Here is a 21,923-nt window from a genome sequence, read left to right as displayed (position 1 = left end):
AGTGGTTAGGAGCCAGCAGTCCCAGATTGCGAGAGGGATGTCTGACTGACGGTTTAAACTGGCAGTTGGACATCCCCCGGGGGTTCCCGGACTGTGAGAGGGCACAGGCCGGGCTGAGGGACACCCCCCCCATGCACGAATTTTGTGCACCGGGCCTCTAGTTTACTTATATGAATCTTACACAGTTCAGCAGTAGCCAGTAGCAAGTACTGAATAACAACAATATGGACTGTTGCTAGTAACTATAGTATATGACATTCTAGTTATTTCTAAGGAACATAGTTTAATATTCACTTTTTCTTTTTGCCTTTTTTATATTTCTGTCTGACTTTTCTACTTGAAACCATTGATATTGGAGACTGGTTTCATAGGCAGTAACCAACCTAATTCAGTGGGCTTTGTTTCTGTACTCTCTTTGGTATATTAGCCAGCTTAATGAATTCCTGTTAGAAAGTAAACTGTTATTATTAGGTCTAACATTAAGAAAATATGCAAAGATTGATGAGTTGATGATCACAGTAGACATTTTATCATTATTTCTTGCAAATATTTATATTGATCGCTTGGCCAAAGTCATGACAATAATACAGTGTTGTGCTCTGTAGCCTATAATTTTTGGAAGAAACGATTCATCTTTTCTAGCTGTTGATTTAGAGAAAGACTAGATTTAGAGAAAGACTAGTTTTAGCGTTCTTATTGCAGTTAGTAAATATGCAAACATCTTTGCAATCTTTTGTTGTATTTACCAGGATTCACACTTTTCTTCAAAAAGGTGGTGGCAGGCGTGCTTTCAGGTATGCTGTGTGGCAGGCAGGTCATATACAGAGCAGGGAGAATAAGGTTTCATTACCATTGGGAAGACTATTGTTAGTATTTTCTTCAAGGGAGCCCAGGGTTAAGAGGAAAAACAGGAGAAATGTGAAGCTGTTGCTGGTTTCTTTGGATGTCTGTATTCCTTTTGTTTTGTTTTATTAAAAGAAAACAAATTAATCAAACAAACAGAAAAATGGCTTTGGTTAGCAAAATTAAAGTAACTTTTCTCCAAATACTTTACAGTTTTAGCTATTTCTGGGAACTATGAATTTTATATGATACTAGTAGCCTGGTGTACAAAATTCTTGCACTCGGAAGGGTGTTCCCTCAGCCTGGCCTGCGCCCTCTCACAGTCCGGGAACCCCAGGGGATGTCCAACTGACGGCTTAGGCCCGCTCCCCGCATGGGCCTAAGACTTCAGTCAGACATCCTTAGTGCTGCCGTGGAGGTGGGAGAAGCTCCCGCCACTGCCACTACACTCGCCAGCGGTGAGTCAGGCTCAGGGCTTCTGGCTGAGCAGTGCTCCCACTGTTGGAGCGCACTGACCACCAACAGGCAGCTCCTGCATTGAATGACTGCCCTCTGGTGGTCAGTGCACGTCAGACGTTCCACCATTTGGTTTATTTGCATATTACCTTTTTATTATATAGGATTTCTAATAACTCTGCACATCTGGTATCCTAATCCATAATCTTCAATATCCTGAATGTACTAGTAGCCCTACTTAGCTTCTTAACAGAACAAGATCATTTTACTTAGTCATAAGGACACTTTTTTCTTGTTTTCCAAATACTCTTTTAATTATATCAGTATTTTAACCATCAAAGTCCTAAATCTTTAGAAGGGATTGTTTCACCTTGTTATCCAGAGAAAGCACATTATTACTAGCTATATTCAAGTAATAAATGAAAAGTGTAATAACAAATTACTGAATATTATAGTAATACATTTTAACTTTTTTAAATATTGGAGCATTCATTTAGAGGACTGAGTTTTTAAAATGTAGGGTATATATTGGACCTTGAAAGAACAATATTTATTAAAAAATTGCTATGGCAAAGTACACATGATAATTTACACCTTATAAATAGCCAGGTTTTGAATGTTAACTGAAGCTATCATGCCAGGGTTGAGGTGATGTTTCAGCCACAAGCCCTTCCCTGGGATACCAGCTACCTGATCTAATTCCCTAACCTCCCATTGGTTCTCTGCTCCCTCCTCCACCCATGATCCTGCCAATAAATTCCTTTCACCAGAAAATAAATAAATAAACAAACAAATAAATAAATAATGAAGATCTATTAAATCTACAGTTTCCCACTGTAACATTTTCTTTTGGAGTCAAAGTCAAAATGTAGTGTATTTTTATAGTCACCTATAAAAATGTAGGCAAATAAACTTTTTACTTTCTCAACATTTGAAACATATATTTTGTTTATTACCTATGTTAATAATCTTCTAGGTTATAAAATTTGGAGAGCTATTTGAGAAAAATAATTTTTAAAATGTTGTCTAAACGTTTAGGACAAAATGGTTCTGTTTAATCCAAATTAGTCAGTCTTTTCAACAGGTGCTTTTGTAACATTCTTACGTCTACCAATTATGAAGGCAAATCTTTGCTTGGTGAGTCTATTAATGTTGGTTAGAATATAAAACACCCTACTTATGGGGGGTTTTGTTTAGATATTGTTTCAAAGGTGGAAAGAAAAATTTCACTCAAAATTACATTTAAAGAAAATACATTATTTTTAAAATTCAGTCACCAATATCTTTGAATATTGTTATAGTATGGTATTATTCTCTCTCAGATAAAATCTGATTAACAAAATCACCTTTTTAAACTGCCTGTAGTAAAGCAGCATCTGTATTTTCAATACTATCAAGCTTTTAATTAACAGAATCCACATGGGTTGCTTCTTTAGAATACCACTAAATGTCAGAGACATCGTCTACTGTACAGGAGTTTCACTGCTAGATGAGGATGTCTGGGAATTCATATGGATGAAATTCCACTCCACCACGGCAGTTTCAGAGAAGAAAATATTATTAGAAGCCTTAACTTGCAGTGATGACAGGAATTTATTAAATAGGTAGGTCAATTAATGGTCTAATGTATTTATGTAATGAAAGTATTTTTCATTAATCAAACCGTTCTGAAGTTGTTTTTCTTTCCTGGAGTATATGCTAATTACTATAAGTCTAAAACTAAAGGAAAACTGATGTGTTAAGATAACTAAAGCTAGTTGACTTGAAAGATATACCTTTGTTTCTAACTGACTTTTTAAAGTTATTTTTTACCCATATATGTAGGATAATATTTCAATATTAAAGGAAATGTTTACTATAAACAATTTTAAAGGTAAGTTTGCATCATCAAACCAGAATTATGATCTCTCCACCCACATGATTTTTGAAAATTTAACTAATCTGTTAACATATATGAGTTTGATCTTCCTCCTTTTTTATAACCAGGAAATTATTCTATTGTGAAATTTGTATTAGTAAAGTTTACCCTGGACTGTTCTCTGGAAGAATATGATAAATTATAACATGTAATTTTTGTAATTTTATAAAAATGTTTAAGTTGTTGGACTAAAACTTTCCCCACAATTCTATCTTTAAAGGCTTCTGAATCTCTCACTGAATTCTGAGGTGGTGCTGGATCAAGATGCAATTGACGTCATAATCCATGTAGCTCGAAATCCACATGGCCGGGACCTTGCTTGGAAGTTTTTTAGAGATAAGTGGAAGATATTGAATACCAGGTAGATACTGAGTTTAATCACTCATAATTGAGTAAATAAAAGGTGACATATGAGGGAGAAAAGCACAACTTTTTGTGTTAGAATAAAAGTCCGGATAATAGAATTAGATTTTTAAAAAGTCTACCAAGATGGGTCTTGCCATGCCTACGAAACTCAAAATTATTTTAACATTATGTAACATTATTCATTTATTAAATATTGATCACTGTAATTATATGTGGAAATGTAGAGAGTAAAAAGTTTTAGCAGTGCAATTTTCCTTGGCAATCTATCAAACTGTCCCAAGTTGAAGAAATTGTTATCATAAAACCCCTATATCCTGAATATGTTATAAAAATGATTTACAAATCGGGTATAATTGTATTATGACAAGAAAACTTTACTTCTGTATAGTTGTTTTAAATTTCCTTTAAATGTAAATATCACAAAACACCTGAAATAAAACCATAGAACATTTGAATCATTGTATAATTCTAGTTGCAATATAATTCATTCCTGAGACATCTTGTTTCATGGTGAGAATTCTTCAGCCTCACTTTTAGAAAATATTTCTGATATATTTAAATATATTATAATAAATGTTAATTTATTACTCTTATAATCTCTATGGTATTTTAAAAGTAAATTTACTATCGAGCTTGTGAATGTTACATGTTCTCAAACTTAAATGTCCCCAGACAGTGTGCAGACCTACTGTTCTATATCTTAAAAACTGGTCTATAAACTTTATTTTTAAAAAGTACACCTTTATCAGTATAAAAAGTTTAATCTACATTTCTATCTACAGATATTTTGTTGTCAGAAAGCAGTGATGTTCCTAGAAAGCACATTGGGTTTTTATATTTTCAGCTCAAAAATTAGAATGCATTAGAAGATTAAAACTTGCTTTGCTGTTATGCACATAACATAGTGAACAGTCAGACACAAGGTTAAATTAATTAATATATGCAAGCATTTTATAAAGAGTGTTAAATATCTACCAATACAGAGTCTCTTTAGAGGGTGCTTTTGTAGATCAGAGTTCACTGTAATGCATATATAGTTTAGTTCCTTCCAAAAATATGTCTTTTTTATTTTATTGATTTTTACAGAGAGGAAGGGAGAGGGAGAGAGAGTTTGAAACATCAATGAGAGAGAAACATCAATCAGCTGCCCCCTGCACACCCCCTAACTGGGAATGTGCCCAAAACTAAGGTACATGCCCTTGATTGGAATCGAACCTGGGACCCTTTAGTCCACAGGCTTACCCTCTATCCACTGAGCCAAGCCAGTTAGGGCTGTCTATTTTATCTCAGAGAGCCCATAATCTCTAATCAAAAGGTAGAAAGGTTAAGGTTATAGCATGTGTACAGATACAGCAGTGTCTATCTTGACAAATAAGATTGTCATAATCTGCTCCCACACCTCTGTCAGCATTTGAATATTTGAGTTCATGGGATGCCTTCCTAAGTTCTCCTTACTTCTTGCCTTGCAGATTCTCCCTGGTTTTAGTTGCCATCTATTCTCATGGTCTCAATCACTCTCAAATCTATATCTCTAACGCAGACATTTCACCTAAGCGGTACCCTGTAATTGACAATGGCCTATTGGGATCCTACTGGGATGTACTTGCAAAGCTAAACCCACCATTTATCTCTCCCTTTTCTCAGCAAACAGTATGGCTATCCACCAATTGCTCAACCCAGATTCCTGGAAATCTACATATGACTCCCCCTTTCCCTTGCCATATATAACAATTAGTCTTGAGGTCTGTTCCATTTAACAATTCCTAAATGTTTCTTAAATTAGACCTCTCTTTTCTGTGACCACTGCCCTAGTGCAGGTTATTATTTCTTACCAGTACTCTTAACAATAGCCTTATGTTTCCCTGCCTCTATAACTATCTCCACCACCGTGGTGTGTATGCGCGCGCGCGCTCACACACACACACACACACACACACACACACACACACACACATGCACGCACGCACTAGCCTTTTCCACTTGTCCCAAGAATCACTCCAAAAAGCAAAGTACTATTTCCCTGATGTAAAACCTTCAATGGTTCTGTGCTGCACTGAGAATCGAAGCTCCCTAATAAGTCCTCTGACTAACCGCATGGCCTCTTGTTCTGCTGTTCCCAGCCTCACAATTTATAAGCTCTTAATACCAAATGCTTGTAGTTGTCTTCACACATCATGTTGTTTCACACATCCTTGCATTTGCTTATATTGGTCCTCTGTCTAAATTACTTTCTTCCTTGATCTTTGGAACTATTCCATACTCAATCTATATGTCATCATCCCCCCAAATCTTATCCCAAGATCCCACAGCAAAAGAGACCTTCTTCTCTAAACAAGGTGCATACTTTTCTTATCACCACAATAAATGGAAATTATCTCTTTACAATATTCGATATTATAATACCTTCAAGGAAAGGATTGTGCCTTATTCATCTTTACATGACTATAAGCAAAGTATAAGCAAAACACTCTTAGAAAAATAATTATTTTTATTCCTGCACAGTAAGCCATTTCTTTAACCACATAATGATTACTAACAATCACTTAATTATTATTGAATGCCTATTTATTTTATTTAGCTAACTTTTCCCCATGAAATAGTTCAATGTTAGAATTATAACAAATTTGAACAGTCATCAATCTAGTCCCCTCATTTTACATATGAGAAATCTGAGGCTTCAAAAGCTAAATTACTTAAAGTTCCACAAGTAAGAGCAGCATTAGACAACCTCTGGTAACAGTGGCCTGACTTTTGCTTCCTAAAACTCAGACTCTTATTTTTGGTGTACATTTCTTCGTTCTGAGTATATAGCCTCTGATAAGTATCCTTAGCATAGAATAGACAAATCAATAAATGAAAACTCTTGCCTTAAGTCCTGTGTGTGGTAGGAGAATTATGCAATTCTAATGAACAACTTGATATTGTATTTTAATGGCCACATGAAAAAAATGCTAATTTTTGAAAGATTTTTAAGAAATTTGACTCATTTTCTGACTATGAAAAATGTGAATGCTAATGTCAGTATTAACTGACCAGACTAAAGAATCTGTGTGACATACTGATAATGCCCAGATTTGTCTTGCAATCCTGTTTCCCTAGTTGGGATTATTTTTCCTAGTGAGCTAGGTTATGTTAAAGTTGAAAGTTTTTAAATAGTTTTTTCCTCAGGCCTTGATTGGGAATGTAATAGTAGCTCTTGCATCTAATTTTAGAGGGCTCCTTTTTAAAAAATTAATACTACTCAGATTTTTCTTAAAAGTTGTGAGCCAGTTCTACCTGGTTTGGCTCAATGGATAGAACATTGGCTTGCGGACTGAAGGGTCCCAGGTTAGATTCCAGTCAAGGGCACATGCCTGGGTTGCGGGCTCGATCCCCAGTAGGGGGGAGTTCAGGAGGCAGCCAATCAATGATTCTCTCTCATCATTGATGTTTCTATCTCTCTTTCCCTCTTCCTTCTTCTCTGAAGTCAATAAAAATATATTTTTAAAAAGTTGTGAGCCAAATCAAGTGGCATCTGCTGGTATCCTGTAATCATAGCTCTTTGCACCTCCCAACTTCCTACAGAAATTACCTTGAATGCTCAGAGATCTTGATAGCATCAAGATACCACTGGTCAAATGGAACCCTTAAGAAGGGTTCTAAGAAATCTTTATAGTCATATTTATTTTTAAATTTTTTTTATTTTTCAGTTACAGTTGACATACAATATTATCAGTTTCAGGTGTACACCCAGTGATTAAACATTATATAACTTACTAAGTGATTATCCCAATAAATCTCGTACACTTACAACAATACCATGTAGCTATTGGAATATTATTGACTATATTTCCAATGCATTATTTTACATCCCCAAGACTATTCTGTAATTATCAATTTGTACTTCTTAAGCTCTTCACCTCTTTCACCTATCCCCCCAACCTCCCTCCTATCTGTATCTATGAGTCTCGTTTCTCTTCTATTTGTTCATTTATTTTATATTTTTGATTCAATTGTTGGTAAATATGTATTTATTGCCATTTTATTATTCATATTTTTATCTTTTTTTCTTCTTCTTCATAAAGAAGACTCTTTAATATTTCATGTAACAATGTTTTGGTGGTAATAAATTCCTTTAGCTTTTTCTTGTCTGGGAAGCTCTTTATGTGTTCTTTGATTATGATGCGTCTTGGTGTGGGACTTTTTCAGTTCATCCTGTTTGGGACTGTCTGTGCTTTGTCAACTTGTATATATATTTCCTTCACAAGATTAGAGGAAGTTACTATCATTATTTTTTTCAAATGGGTTTTGAGAGAGCTAGAAATATAATAGTATTTCTTAAATTACTGCCTTTATTAACATTAAGACTTCTTTTTATCTTTTGAGGTATGGCGAGGCATTATTTATGAATTCCAAACTTATCAGTGGAGTTACAGAATTTCTTAATACTGAAGGTGAACTCAAAGAGGTAAACCTTTTAAGATTTCTAATGCTTTCCTTTTATAAACATATGAAATTATACATTTACTTCAACCATTTGTTTATAACAGAATCATATTCATTCCTATTAGACACACACACTCACCCATGCTAAAGACTACTCAATTCATTGTTTGAAAATATATTTTTGACATATTAAACATTAAATGCCTTTGAGAAATGTTTGAATGGAATGAGTCTTCAACTTGGGGATTCCAAATCCACTCCAGACATATTTGATCCAATCAGCTGCTCATCAGCTGATTGTGTGAACCCAGTTTAGGATCCTCAAAACAAAACTATCCTGTCACAATGATTCAGTATTTGAATACAGAAGACCAAAGTTGAAGTTGAGGTGCAGAACTTGAGTCTCACTGCTTTGTGCTCAGGTCTATACAGAGAATGGATAACTGGACATGATGGTAATGCTTCATGCTATGTAGTCTGTAATTTTTTAAGGACTAGTGTCCAGTTTGTGGAGGATCTAACATATCCTTTTTTTCTCTGGAAATCAGCTACTGTTTTGACCACTTACATCTCTAATAGAGAGGAGTGTGAAATGGGAAGGGGTAAGTAGGTAGGAGGAAGGAGCAAAATATAGATACACTTAATTGACTAAAATGAGTGGGGCTTCAAACACCTCTTGTTTTTGGTATGCTGCTCTCTTCCATGATAAAACAAAGCTGAGAATTATCAATGAGAATCATGGTTTCCTCAGTTTCCGCTGATGGATGCTTGATGCTGTGATCCAGAGCTAATCATGTTGAGCAGCAATCTCTTAGAAGCATCAAATCAACCACCTTTAATATCTTCTGATATTGCCCAATTTTGTATGATCATCTACCATGCACTAACTTGGATTCTTTCACACAATGAACTGAGCTCAGTTTCTGATTATAATGATTTGAACTTCAATTTTTATCCCTGCAATGTGTATTTCCAACCCTAAAGGATTTGGTTTTGAAAACACCGGCATATGTTTCACTATATTTTTTAGTAAAAGAAGCTAAATGGGAAGGATATTTTTCATATCCGTACAAAGCAGAAAGAGCAATTAAATTAATGATTGCTTCCAATTTTCTCTGTATTTAAATGAAGTACATTCAATTCCATGATTTCATATTCAATAACCTGGGAGTGAAAGACTCATTTAGTCACACTCTGTGCAGCCATGGAAGTGAATGCCGAAGTGAAGGATCCTGCCCCTCCTCTTCCTTCCCCGTCCTTGCCCCTCCTTATTGCTGCCTTCCTTCTCCTGGCTCCTCTCCTGTTATTTTCCCCATTTCACTCCTATCTTCCCTGTCTCTCTCCTATTCTCCCTCCTCTACTTCTTTCCTCTAATTCTATCTATATTTCATATTTTTTTTCTTTGATAATACCAGGCCATAGGAACAAAGTCTTTTAAATGAACATTTAACTAATTTTATCCTATACTGACTATTTGGTTTTATGTATTTCACTTATGTATTTAATTTTTTACACTTGACTTAATTGCATTTGAAATGTTCCAAGATACTCCTATAATGAAAGGCACAATTTCAAGACTGAAACTAAATTGTGACTTTTAGTCCATTATCTGCAAAGCAGTTAACTTCACAATAAAGTCTCTCCATAGCACAAGTCATGAATCCCTTCACAGCATAACTGCTTGCTCTGACTTTCTAGTTTAACAACTGTGGCCTGAGGTGTTTCCATACTTTCATTATCTAATGGTCCATAGGATTGGGGACCACTGTTGTTAGGCGGAATGGGGGTTTAATTTGTATTGCTGATAACCCCTTCCATACATATAAAGGGGCTGAGGAAATTCCAGTCTCATTCTCCTGTAACCAATGAGCCTCATAAGCAGAAAACCCAATGTGCTCCCTCTGGGTACGGCACATTCTTATTTCAACAGTTTATAGATCAAAAGGGAATCAGCAACTTTATGAATTCTGAAAACTCATTTAAGATTTTCATGATCCCCATCAGCTTTAGGGGCATTAAGTAGAGATACTTATATTGTTACATGGTCCCATCCTAAAAACTGCATTCTAGAACCGGAAACACAATTTCCTTTGATTTCATGGTGCTAGCAATTTGAACAATATTTCTCCATGAGATAGTGCATTATTTCTTTAATTTTAAACTAATGGAAGTACAACCACACGGAACCTCTGAGGCCCTTGCCATTTTTCCATACCCATATCCTTTAAGTATTCCTCTCTAGCACTCATATCCCTGCCTCTTGAACCTAATGTACAACACTGTTGTGAAAGAATACAGATCCCATGCATCTCAGACATCCCCTTCACAGTTTTAATGTTGAAAACATAAATCACATAATAGGGCAATAATCTGATTCATTTATATATATTCTACAATTTACTGTACAAATAATTTACTCTGTGATATTTAGTGTCTAGGACACCCTAAAATAAGAGTTTTATAAAACGCTAAAATGTTTTTAATAGAGAAATTGACAAACATGTCTAGAAATTTTATGCTCTGAAGAACCAGGAGAACAAACAACTCTGACATCTTACTAAATGTTATTTTATAAAAAATGTCTAAATGCAACCTTTTCATATAAAACCAAGAAAGCGTAGATATTTAGGAAATACTATAGTAAAAACAAATAGCAGCAGAAATCCTACCAAAGAGCTGCAGAAATCAGCAAACTAGAATGTGAAATGCCTTCTACTAACCCATGGCCTCTAAAGTGAGTCACCTCAGGCTCTCTGAGCTCACGAGGGTAGTATTTAGTGTAATTAAATAGTGATTTAAGAAATAAATCCCAAGAGACCTATAATTTAATTGTCAACTGAGCATTCTCTTGCAGGATAATCAGACCTGCTATTCTGTCAATAGCACATTCATATTCAAACTATTGTTTGCCTTTGAGGAGGATATAAGAGATTTACTAGTACTCCATGTGTATAGGCTGACTTGCTATCTCATCATGGTGCCCTAGCTGGTTTGACTCAGTGGATAGAGTGTCCGCCTGTGGACTGAAGGGCACATGCCCGGGGTGCGGGCTTGATCTCCAGTAGGGGGCATGCAAGAGGCAGCTGATCAATGATTCTCTCTCATCATTGATGTTTCTCTCTCTCCCTTCCTCTCTGAAATCAATCCTATATAATAAAAGCCTAATATGCAAATTGATCGAATGGCAGAATGACTGGTTGCTATGATGCTCACTAACAACCAGGGGACAGATACTCAATGCAGGAGCTTCCCCCTGCCCGCACGCTCCAGGCCAGCCAAGGCGGGTGCCAGCGGGGGGCCCCCCAATTGTCCCACCAGTGACCCCACAGATCGGCCCTGATTGTCGGCCAGGTCTAGGGACCCTACCCGTGCATGAATTTCATGCACCGGGTCTCTAGTAAAAATATATTTTAAGAAAACAGAAGCCCATGGCTATGCTCCATGGAGTCAAAGTTGTCAAAGGGTCATTATCACTTTTTGGCATGTTCAGTGACTACCTAGGAAAATATGTAATAAAGCATAGGATGAATAGATTTAATTTTTTCCTGATTGGTATATTATGTAAATAATGCCACCTTACTGTACATATATAATGTACAAATATGCAATGTAATGTACATGTTTTATAATAAATTGAAACACTAAATTCAAAACATAGATCCCATGTATTATTTGTTGCATTAGAGATATAGACTGAATGGGTCTGAACATAACTATATAAATAAAAATGAATTATTGGATTAATCATCTAAAATTTAAAAAATTTATTCTGGTGATTCCATTAGACTTCCTTTTACATATGTGTACATGTTCTAGGTATATGCGTGTGGCATAGTGTCTGAGACATTGGGAGCTATTCAATAAATCCCAGTCTTTTCTTTCTTCTCCTTTGCTTAGTATGTGTAAATTTGGTCAAATGTCAAACCAGTTTTAAAGATAGTGACGATAAATATTTGTTACACATTGGAAATTTTACATGTTTTTTATAAAAGCATACTGATTTTGAATTCTTGTAAAGGATATTGCTCTGGGATATGGTTATTTGTTGCTAATGCGGTGAGGTTGGGGGGTATGTAGAAAAGTAGAGAATAAACTGAGAAAACCCATCAGTATTATGTAATCAAAGTAACACTGCCATAAACAAAACAAACTACCCAGAACTGATTTTTAGATTAATTCAAAAGGTATAATTAACTCCACTTTAAATGCCTCCTCCCCTCATTTCTCCCTGTCCTTGGGCCATTCCTGATGCAGTACATTTCCCTCCTGGCATATACTCCATGTGGTGCCCACCATGTGATGAATCACACCTCACACTAATTACACCACATAATGTTTCTCTGTTGCAAGTTGATTTTTCACATTTGTCTATTAGCATCACGATCCTTGGTTGGTTGCCAATTTCTAAAGACATACCAAATAGAAAGAAAAACTGCTAGCATTGAATCTTGAAATAAAATCCTTGAGCATTTCCAGAATATGCAAACTCGATAGAGAAAATCTCATTCCATAAAAATTATGACAAAACATTTAAAAATTACAAGATTTTAATTTAGTGTTCCAATTCTCTGCCTAATGAGACCACTTTCCTCCTTCATTCTTTCTAAATCTAGTTACTCAGGTGATTGTAATGCCATTTAATCATCCAGTTTTTAGACCATCAGTATTTTTTCCCCACTACTCAATACCTTTGATAATTCCCTTGCCATCAAAGATAGAGTCACAAGCCCTCAGACTCCTTATTGGGAGGAAAGGAGAATTTTCTCTCTACAAACAAAAAGTAAACTTTATTCCTTATATTCAGTTTTTAAGGCTATTTTGTCTGTTGGATATGCTTCGTAATTAGAACTTGTTTTGCCACAATCCCATCAGCCTATTATGGAAAGATAAATTAAATATGTCTGTTTTAATATTTATTTATGAAACAAGAGTTAATTTTATGGCTACTTAAACTGTAATGTCCACTCCTTATTTCCCTCTCAATTCCAAAATAATTAACACCTAATGGACCCAGTCATATTGCATTTCAATACTAAGCTCTCTCCACATATTAAGTATACCTTCTGTAGTGACTGTGGCCCATTGTTTAAAATGGACTCTTGTTTACATATGTTGGACATGCATAATTACCATTTGAAAAATCTTTATTTCCAGCTAAAGAACTTCATGAAGAACTATGATGGAGTAGCCGCTGCCTCTTTCTCAAGAGCTGTGGAAACCGTCGAAGCCAATGTGCGCTGGAAAATGCTTTACCAAGATGAGCTTTTCCAATGGTTAGGAAAAGCTGTGAGGCACTAATTCAACTTAACATTTCTACGAGAGAAGGCCTGCTTTGTGCAGAATGAGGAGAATGGCCAGACTTTCAGTGTTAACGTGTGGGAGGAATTTTTTTTAAAATTGTTGGTCATGGGGTGTTTTTGTTTTGTCTCATTCATCCTGCTTTGTTTCCTTATTGGGTGTTCTTTAAAGAAACTCTTGCAAGTGAAACTTAGCCATGATTGCTTCAGCTGTACATTCTTTGCTCTACAGGACCAAATATGATAGTGGTGCATGTTGATGTTGCAGTCAGTTTGGAAAAACACATTCAGAATACTTTGTGCATGGTTGTCTGGTCCTGCCTGTGTTCCAGCATGCTTATTTAAAATGTCCAATGTTGTCTGCCCCAATGTTACATCCAGGATGGGCATTATGCAAAAGCACAAAGATTATCTATGACAATCAGTGTTGCAATGAAAGGGAAATAAAAAGAAATTATAGTCTTAGTCTTGGGCATTGTAAGAGGTAAAATAGCCCTTTAAGTGATTAAGGTCACTTATTTCAGCACTTGAATTGTCCTGCAATGACTATTGCGTTGTTAACCTATTTTGTTGAGTTAAAGTTGTTAAAAAAAAAAAGGCATATAGATAGTGTATGCATATGTCAATGTACATAGGGAAACCCCATATGTATATAGTATGTTGTACACTCTACTTCTGCAAAGAATCTCTTCAGATCAAGGAAAATGTATCTTTCTTTATAAACTTCCACAAACTTTGAAAAGGCTGAAAAGAATTTATCTCAACACTATCCTTCTTGACAATTTCCTGACTAAGTTTCTCAACTGTTATGAATTTGTTTCATCTACTTACTTAAGAGTGGTCTATTCTACTATATAAAAAAAAAATGAACTCGAGCAAAATTCATGTATAAACTAAACACTTTTTAAATTCTCCTAAATAAGTGGCAGTCTTGCATTCTAAATATAAATCTTGTCATCATTTTGATCAAACTTCCTATTGCATAAAAATTGTGCATACTTAACAATTATTAGTGCTGCAAAAATATTTATTTTTTCATCTTGTTTGCATTTCCATCTCATGTTGGGTGGTCCAGAGAGTTAAAAACTCTGTGTGTGTGTGGGTTTTGTGTCTGTGAACCTAATCCTCCATTAAGCAACCATACCTCAAGTGGGTCTATTAGCCTTTAATGACCCTTGATGCCAGTTGTGCCATCTATACATTAAAATTAAGTAAAAAAAGTTACTTTTCTTGAGCAAAACTTTTTCTTTGGCATTGACAACACTTTTCTGTTGTTGTTATGTAACACAAATGTTTTTAAATGGTATTCTCACACCATAGGCCAGCTTTCCAAACATTGCTTAGATGCTCAAATTGGCATATTTTAAGAATTTATCATTATAAAATACCACTTCAACTCTGTACATAAGCCACATGTTTGTGGACCAATTTCTATTTTCCTGAGGTTTTTCACTCCTCCAAATGTCCTCCAAATCTTATTTAAAATAATTGAAAGGAAATATTCTCACTTTAATAGTCAGTGGACACTGGCAATAAAACAGCAACAACACAATAAAAAAATAGGTATTTTAGAAAATAGAGCCATATATTTATTATAGGTTTATAGGTCCTAATCCATAGAATGTCACCTAAAATTAAATTTTATATTTTTAGCAGTTAATATCTATTACTTATACCTAAACTTTTCAGCATTTCTTTCAATTAAAACATGAATTTTAAATACTCTATGTGGTGTTACTAAGACAAATACTACTTAGTGTAAAATTTAAGAGCCATCCACCTAGCAGAAGTGGTGAAATTTAATTAGTGCTCAGCACATATGTGAACTCTTTAAGGGGTGCATTCTGAAACAACAATAATAAATGTCACACTGATGTGCAGGTCCAAAACATGTACTATATCACCATTGGATTAATGTAATAGAGAAGATTAAAAAATAGAGGTGGATATCTTGTTTTGTGTTGTGAATTACTTAAAATTCTTAGTAGTTGTGACACTTTTGAGTGAAATCACTATCTTCTGCATTTCAGTTAGAAGGGCTTTTATAGTTCTTTTTCCTCCCCACTGTTAATAATCTTAATCTTCTTGCAGTATTTTAGTGGCCTTGAACAACTGGTTTAGCTACAATGTCAAATCCTAAGTGTATAATTATGTGCAATGTTCAATACCTCATATAATACTTGTTCAGCAGTATAAGTAGTATCAATGGCATTGAGATGGAATTTTTGTTCTACATATTTTTCAATGATTATCCTTTCAAATGTTGAAGATTATATCAGGCTTTAACATTTTTTTAGTTGTTGAAATAAGTGATATTTTCAAAATAATAAAATAACCAATGATATCTCTTGGAATATTATGTAAAATGTAGTTATAAAATTCTATTTTCTACATAGAGTTTTTATCTTTTTTCTCTTCTATGTCTGTTTTACAACGCATATGTATGCATGAAATAACACATTGTCTTTACTACACAGTATATGTATAATGGCAAAACTTGGTTTCAGTTAGAAAGCTCTAAATTATTTACCATACTGAGTATTAAATATCTCTAGGTAACTTGTAAATAAAAAAATTTCCCCATTTTGACACATTTTCCCTTAAAAGTTTCTAATAATCTTTGAAAATTTAAAAAAATATATATAAGCACAACATCTAAAGCTAATATCTACATGCAAAGTTTATTCTTGAGTTTCAATAACATGGCTTTTAGTTGAAGCTTAAAGTCGCTTTGGTGTATATTATTTCCTGGATAATTGTAGGACCAGAATTTTGGTGGTAATGCATTTTATAAATATTGTAATATCTTGGAAGGTTATTAAGATTATATCATATATTTGTAAATTACATTTTTTCAAAGAACTTTAACACATCCCATTTTGTTTGACTGTTTTCAAAAATACAATAAATTATATTAGCCCTGGTTGTCTGATGAGAAAACTGAGGCACAGAGTAGCAACGTGAACTATTTAAAAGTACATAGTTGTTACTTTGGGACCAGGTAAAATAACCTAAGATTTTCAATACAGCCTTTCTACAACTAAAATAGAAAGACATGTTTGAAATATTTCTATCCACTGCATTAGTTAAAGATTTTCCAAATGCTTGAAGCAGCATCAAAATATGTGATTAAATAGATCTACAATAATTATGTTATTTATGTTATTTTTAAAGTCTGTGTTTCTACTTTGCTTGATGTCAAACAACTGGATGAAATGTTTATCAACATTGATTCTGGTCAGCATAAGTAGCCAAATATTGGGACAAATTATATAGTTTATTGAGTATAGTTTTCTTTTTTTATTCTTTGGTGAACATTGTTTAAATGACCTTAAAATACTGATAATTTGATTTATTTTCCACACAAATTTCTCTAATAAACTCTTATCTGTAGTAATAAATGGTCAGACAATTGATAAAATGGTATCCATCTACTAGTAAATCAGTGAAGATAATATTTAGTAAAATGTTTATAAATCTATGCAGACTAAGCTGTGAAAAAACAAACTTTTGTGCAACTTATAGTACTGTATTTGATGCAGTAAAGGGATTTATAAAGAAGTTTACAATAATATGTTTAATTAAAATCTGCTGGCTGTCAAAAATTTAAGGCATGTGTTCCTAAGTAGTGGGAAACCTACAATAGCCCAATTATTTTTCTCAGTACACTATGTCAAAGAAGTAGTAACAATTCACATAATGAGAAATTCAGATTCCCACACCTGTAGTTTTTTTTTTCTGTATTCCAGATTGTAGCTGAATTATTATCGTTTGACACTGCAAATTATGTAATGACAGAATTCAGTTTAATTAAACAAATATCTGTTGACCACCTTTTATTTTACAAATCACTATGTGAGAGGTAAGGAAGGAAAAGATGAGTAAGACCTGAAGAAATTCATATCACAATGAAGGAAACAAATACAGGGTGTCCCAAAAACATGTACACACACATTAACAGCTGATAGCTCAATTGATATTTTTTTCTTTTCAGCCAGACTAAGTTTTGAACAAAGAAAATCCATCCTAAAATGCTACTGGATGTTTGAAAATGCAGTTGAAGTATTTTAACTGCCTTTTTAATTATTCAAAGTGTGCATACATTTTTTGGGGGGATTTAGAGTGTGCAATATACACATATACACATATATACCTCCCCAAAAATGTGTACACACTTTAATAGCTGATAACTCACTTAATCTTCACTCCTTTTCAGGTTTAACTGATTTGATATAATAGGTGAAGCCAGACTGAGCTTTGAACAAAGAAACCTTGTTAAGAAATGAGTGGCAAACCAGAATGCATAATTAACACTTCTCTCAAATATGCCAATGACAATGAAAAAGTGAGCTAAGTATCTATTCAAACCTCCTAGAGAGACTGGTCTGTATGGATAAGCGTTATGTTTCCATGCATGTTGGAGGCAGATTAATAACTAATCTGAGTCATATGAGGCTTGGGGGTACAAGGCCTGGAATCCCAGCTAATATCTGCCACTAGATAAATAAACTGATCACAACTCTTAGCCTAGTCTCCTCAATGGTAAAATAAAACTGGTAATATTTTATTAGATTTATTTAAAAAGGTGATATCTAAGAAGTGCCTGGCATTTAGTATCCCCTCAGATTTTTGTTTTTTCCTATATTTTAACTCATTTAACATCAATAAATTTAACACAAAAAATTTTAATTCAGATCAAAATAAATGACTGGTTTGTTTTTCTTCTTAGTGCATTAGTGCATAAAATGGGAATGTCCAAAAGATAAACATCTTCAATGTGCTATCCTTAAAGTATGAAATATTCAAGATGAAATCTCTTAAAATTCCATGTTTTCAAAATCTAGTAAAATCATACTGCCTACTTCTATTAGTGCCATTTGTGAACTACTTATTTTAAAAATAAGACAGATGTAATTACTCATATGCAGTATAGTTAAAATTATGTTATTTTTTCACCAACTTATTTTTAATACTTAATACATTTTTTAAAATTCCTTTTCTAAACTTTAGTATTTTAATAATAAACTTTCTATTCAACCAAAGAAATCAAACTGAAGGTTATATTAAAATTTGAAATTTAAGAGTATTTTACAAGAACATTTTTGTACTTGAAAGTTCATATATACCAATTTGCACAAATACATTATTTCCTAGAACAAAAATTGTTGAACCTGCTTTAAAAAATATATAATTAAATTAAAATTAACACATTGTAGCTATACAAGTAGTATGCTAAAACCATTTTAGAAAATGTGAACCTACTTTTACATAAATATGTTAAACATTCTTCCTGCAACTTACTGATACTAATAAATTGTTCAAACAACTTTTCTTAAAGTTAAATTCTATTCCAATTTATATTCCAATTATAAAATTTAAACTGAGTAGGTTTTTATCCCTTCTAAATGTTACATATTTCTGTGAAATACAACTAAGTGCTTTGAAATAAAACAATGAGAATTATTCACACCTAAAAATTATTTCCTCTTCTATAGCCCATAATTATTTTTCATGTTGTACTCATTCTAAATGGTTCATTATTTCCTCAAATAGGGTGTCCCAAAAAATGTATACACACTTTGAATGATTATAAAGTCAGTGTTTACTAACATACAGTTAACTTTCAAATTTTAAAAGAATCCACAGAAATGAATAACTTTTTGTCAATATCTTTTTTCACACACATATATATATATATATATATAGAGAGAGAGACCTATAGATATATAGATATATAATTATTTTCAGAGAGGAAGGGAGAGGGAGAGAGACATAGAAACATCAATGATGAGAGAGAATCATTAACCAGCTGCCTTCTGCACACTCCCCACTGGGGATCAAGCCCACAACCCAGGCATGTGCCCCTACCGGAATCAGGAAATTGAACCACGGCCTCTGGTTCACAGGTCCACACTCAACCTCTGAGCCACACTGGGTGGGCTGTCGATGCCTTTTTTCAAACTGATGATGGTTCTGGTCCAAGCACCGCTGATAACTCAAAACAATGGAATCACAAACATTAAGAATTAATTTCGTTCAGTATTTGTGTGCCCTGAACTCATCAACCATTGCGCATTTTGTACAGTAAACTTTATTTTTTTTGTAACCCCATAGAAAAGTCTAGTGGGTAAATTTTCTTTGTTCAAAGCTTAGACTGGCTTCACCTATTCTATCAAATCAGTTAAACCTGAAAAGGAGTGAAGATTAAGTGAGTTATTAGCTGTTAAAGTGTGTATACATTTTTGGGGAGGTATATATGTGTATATGTGTATATTGCACACCCTGAGTCCCCCCCAAAAAAATGTATGCACACTTTGAATAATTAAAAAGGCAGTTAAAATACTTCAACTGCATTTTCAAACCTCCAGTAGCATTTTAGGATGGATTTTCTTTGTTCAAAACTTTGTCTGGCTGAAAAGAAAAAAAAATATCAATTGAGCTATCAGCTGTTAATGTGTGTGTACATGTTTTTGGGACACCCTGTATTTGTTTCCTTCATTGTGATATGAATTTCTTCAGGTCTTACTCATCTTTTCCTTCCTTACCTCTCCCACAGTGCTTTGTAAAATAAAAGGTGGTCAACAGATATTTGTTTAATTAAACTGAATTCTGTCATTACATAATTCGCAGTGTCAAATGATAATAATTCAGCTACAACCTGGAATACAGAAAAACTACAGGTGTGGGAATCTGAATTTCACATTATATGAATTGTTACTACATATAACTTATAAAAGTTTCTATCAGGAGGTTTTATATTAGCGTGTGTAGTGGGTTTTAAGCTATAATACTTAATTAACAGATTTTCCAACCAACAAGCCATGAGAAATCAATAAAACGACAAGCTGGATTGCAAAGCTCTTCTCCCGTGGACCACAGATAAGGGGAAGTCCCTGTTCTGCACGGGAGGAGACCTATTAGTCTAGCGAGAATTCTGCTTAGTGATGAGGTCAGGGAAGTATTTCTCTCTTTCTGCTCAAAGTACTTGAGGTTACATTTCCGTTGAGCTGCCATGCGTATGCGCACAGTTTAAGATCAGTGCTTTGACCTGGCTCTGCACAGGTGACTTGCTTCTAATCGCACACATTTTTATTATGTCATGTAAGTAAATGAAAGAGTGAATTGTTTTATAGAAGATATTACGGAGGAAATAAGAACATATGGCTTGAATGTGCAGGACACTTATTTCTCATGCTGCTTATTCAGTCACTATTCTTTTAACCTCTACTAAGTTCACAATATGACACTTGCTCTTGTACATTGTTGTGTTCCCAGCTTCTCTTAGAATCTACCGGGTTAGAACCTTTATTATTAACTTTTAGATATTCCATTTTATTTAAAATAGGTTTGTTATCTGCCGCTTCTCAAGTGTGAAATATTTTGCAAATGAATTCCTCCTCAAATTTTCTACCTTTTAAAATATTACATAATAGTGATCTCACATTATCTTTCAAAATGCTACTTGTGCATTGCCCTATACGAATACACCTGCCGTTTTTCTTTGCTGCCTTTTAGTCCCTTTATGATTTGGTAGTCATTGAAAACAAATTACGACTGTAAAATGAAAACACATTAGGGCTAGGAAGCTCATGCTCTGTGCAGTTACTTGAAGCAAAAAGACAAGTTCTGCCTTTGAGCTTTCCCAGGTGGCTTTCTGGACACCACTGAATTTATCAGCTAACCTTTTAAAAATATTATGTGGATTATTTCTAATGAATGTATTCAGCAACAACGTTTATTTTCCTAAAGCCATCCCCAAATGAACAGACATTTAAAATATGACAAATGAAGGCAATTATTCCTTTCTAATACTTTAATATTTAGAAATAAAAATGTAACTTTTTAAAGTAAACACAGGTTACTAAAGCTTTTACCAAATAAATAACTTTGTGTTTGTTTAGTACATGTTTTCTATTGTACCCCTTTAAAATTATTTAGTAAAAATTGAATTAGTATGTATACAACATGAAATTTTTATTCCATTATAACCACGCACTAACAAAATGCGTGGTTTTTCTAAATGAGAGTATTTGTCTTCTGTGTTTTAAACAGAACAAATTTGAATTTTGCCACTGATAATAAAACTTTGAACAGTAATGTATCATTCATTGCTGTCTTAATTTTCTGATGTGTAGATAAGGCCAAGATAAATAGTACCTTCTGATTTTTTTATTATGCTTTTGTGTTCACTTGAGAATCAAACAATTTTTAAACATTCTGAGTATGCACACCATAGAGGTCCATGAAAAGAGAAAAAATACCCCACTTTCTTTTCTGACATAGACTTTTATAAAATTATACATATGCTGAAGCTAGAAAAAAGAAGTGTGTTTTTGCTATATTGTAGAAAGATAAATAAATACCAATTCAGTATCCTTTCTAATTATATACCTTTAGAATAAATGAAATGAAATGATCTGCACTTTAGTAAAAGTGATTTCACCTGAAATGCATTTCAGATTGCTTTTTAATAGGTTTTTGGCACTCAACAGACTGTCAGGATCCCTGAATTTAAAGAATGCTTTTCAATAACAACAAGCCTATAAAATATATATAATCAGGGCTCATAACTAGTACTCAAAATATATTTTTTAATTTCGCCATGTTTTTCTCTTTCT

At 33.8% G+C, this 21,923-nt stretch overlaps 1 protein-coding gene across 1 annotated transcript in view; it reads left to right on the top strand.

Moving 5' to 3' along the window:
- The window catches only part of TRHDE (thyrotropin releasing hormone degrading enzyme), a 386,033-nt gene extending 369,333 nt beyond the window's left edge, over nt 1-16,700 (top strand). The window contains exons 16-19 of the mRNA XM_080660595.1: nt 2,736-2,903; nt 3,438-3,578; nt 7,949-8,030; nt 13,163-16,700. Of these exons, the coding sequence (XP_080516721.1) occupies nt 2,736-2,903; nt 3,438-3,578; nt 7,949-8,030; nt 13,163-13,306 (535 nt within the window). The 3' untranslated portion in view covers nt 13,307-16,700. The remainder of the gene's footprint in view (nt 1-2,735; nt 2,904-3,437; nt 3,579-7,948; nt 8,031-13,162) is intronic.
- Nucleotides 16,701-21,923: the final 5,223 nt, after the last annotated feature.

This window comes from Plecotus auritus, assembly GCF_963455305.1.
Source record: "Plecotus auritus genome assembly, chromosome: 3".
NCBI lineage: Eukaryota > Metazoa > Chordata > Mammalia > Chiroptera > Vespertilionidae > Plecotus > Plecotus auritus.
Note: the sequence above shows the minus strand (reverse complement) of the source record. Positions and strands in the feature narration are given on the sequence as shown.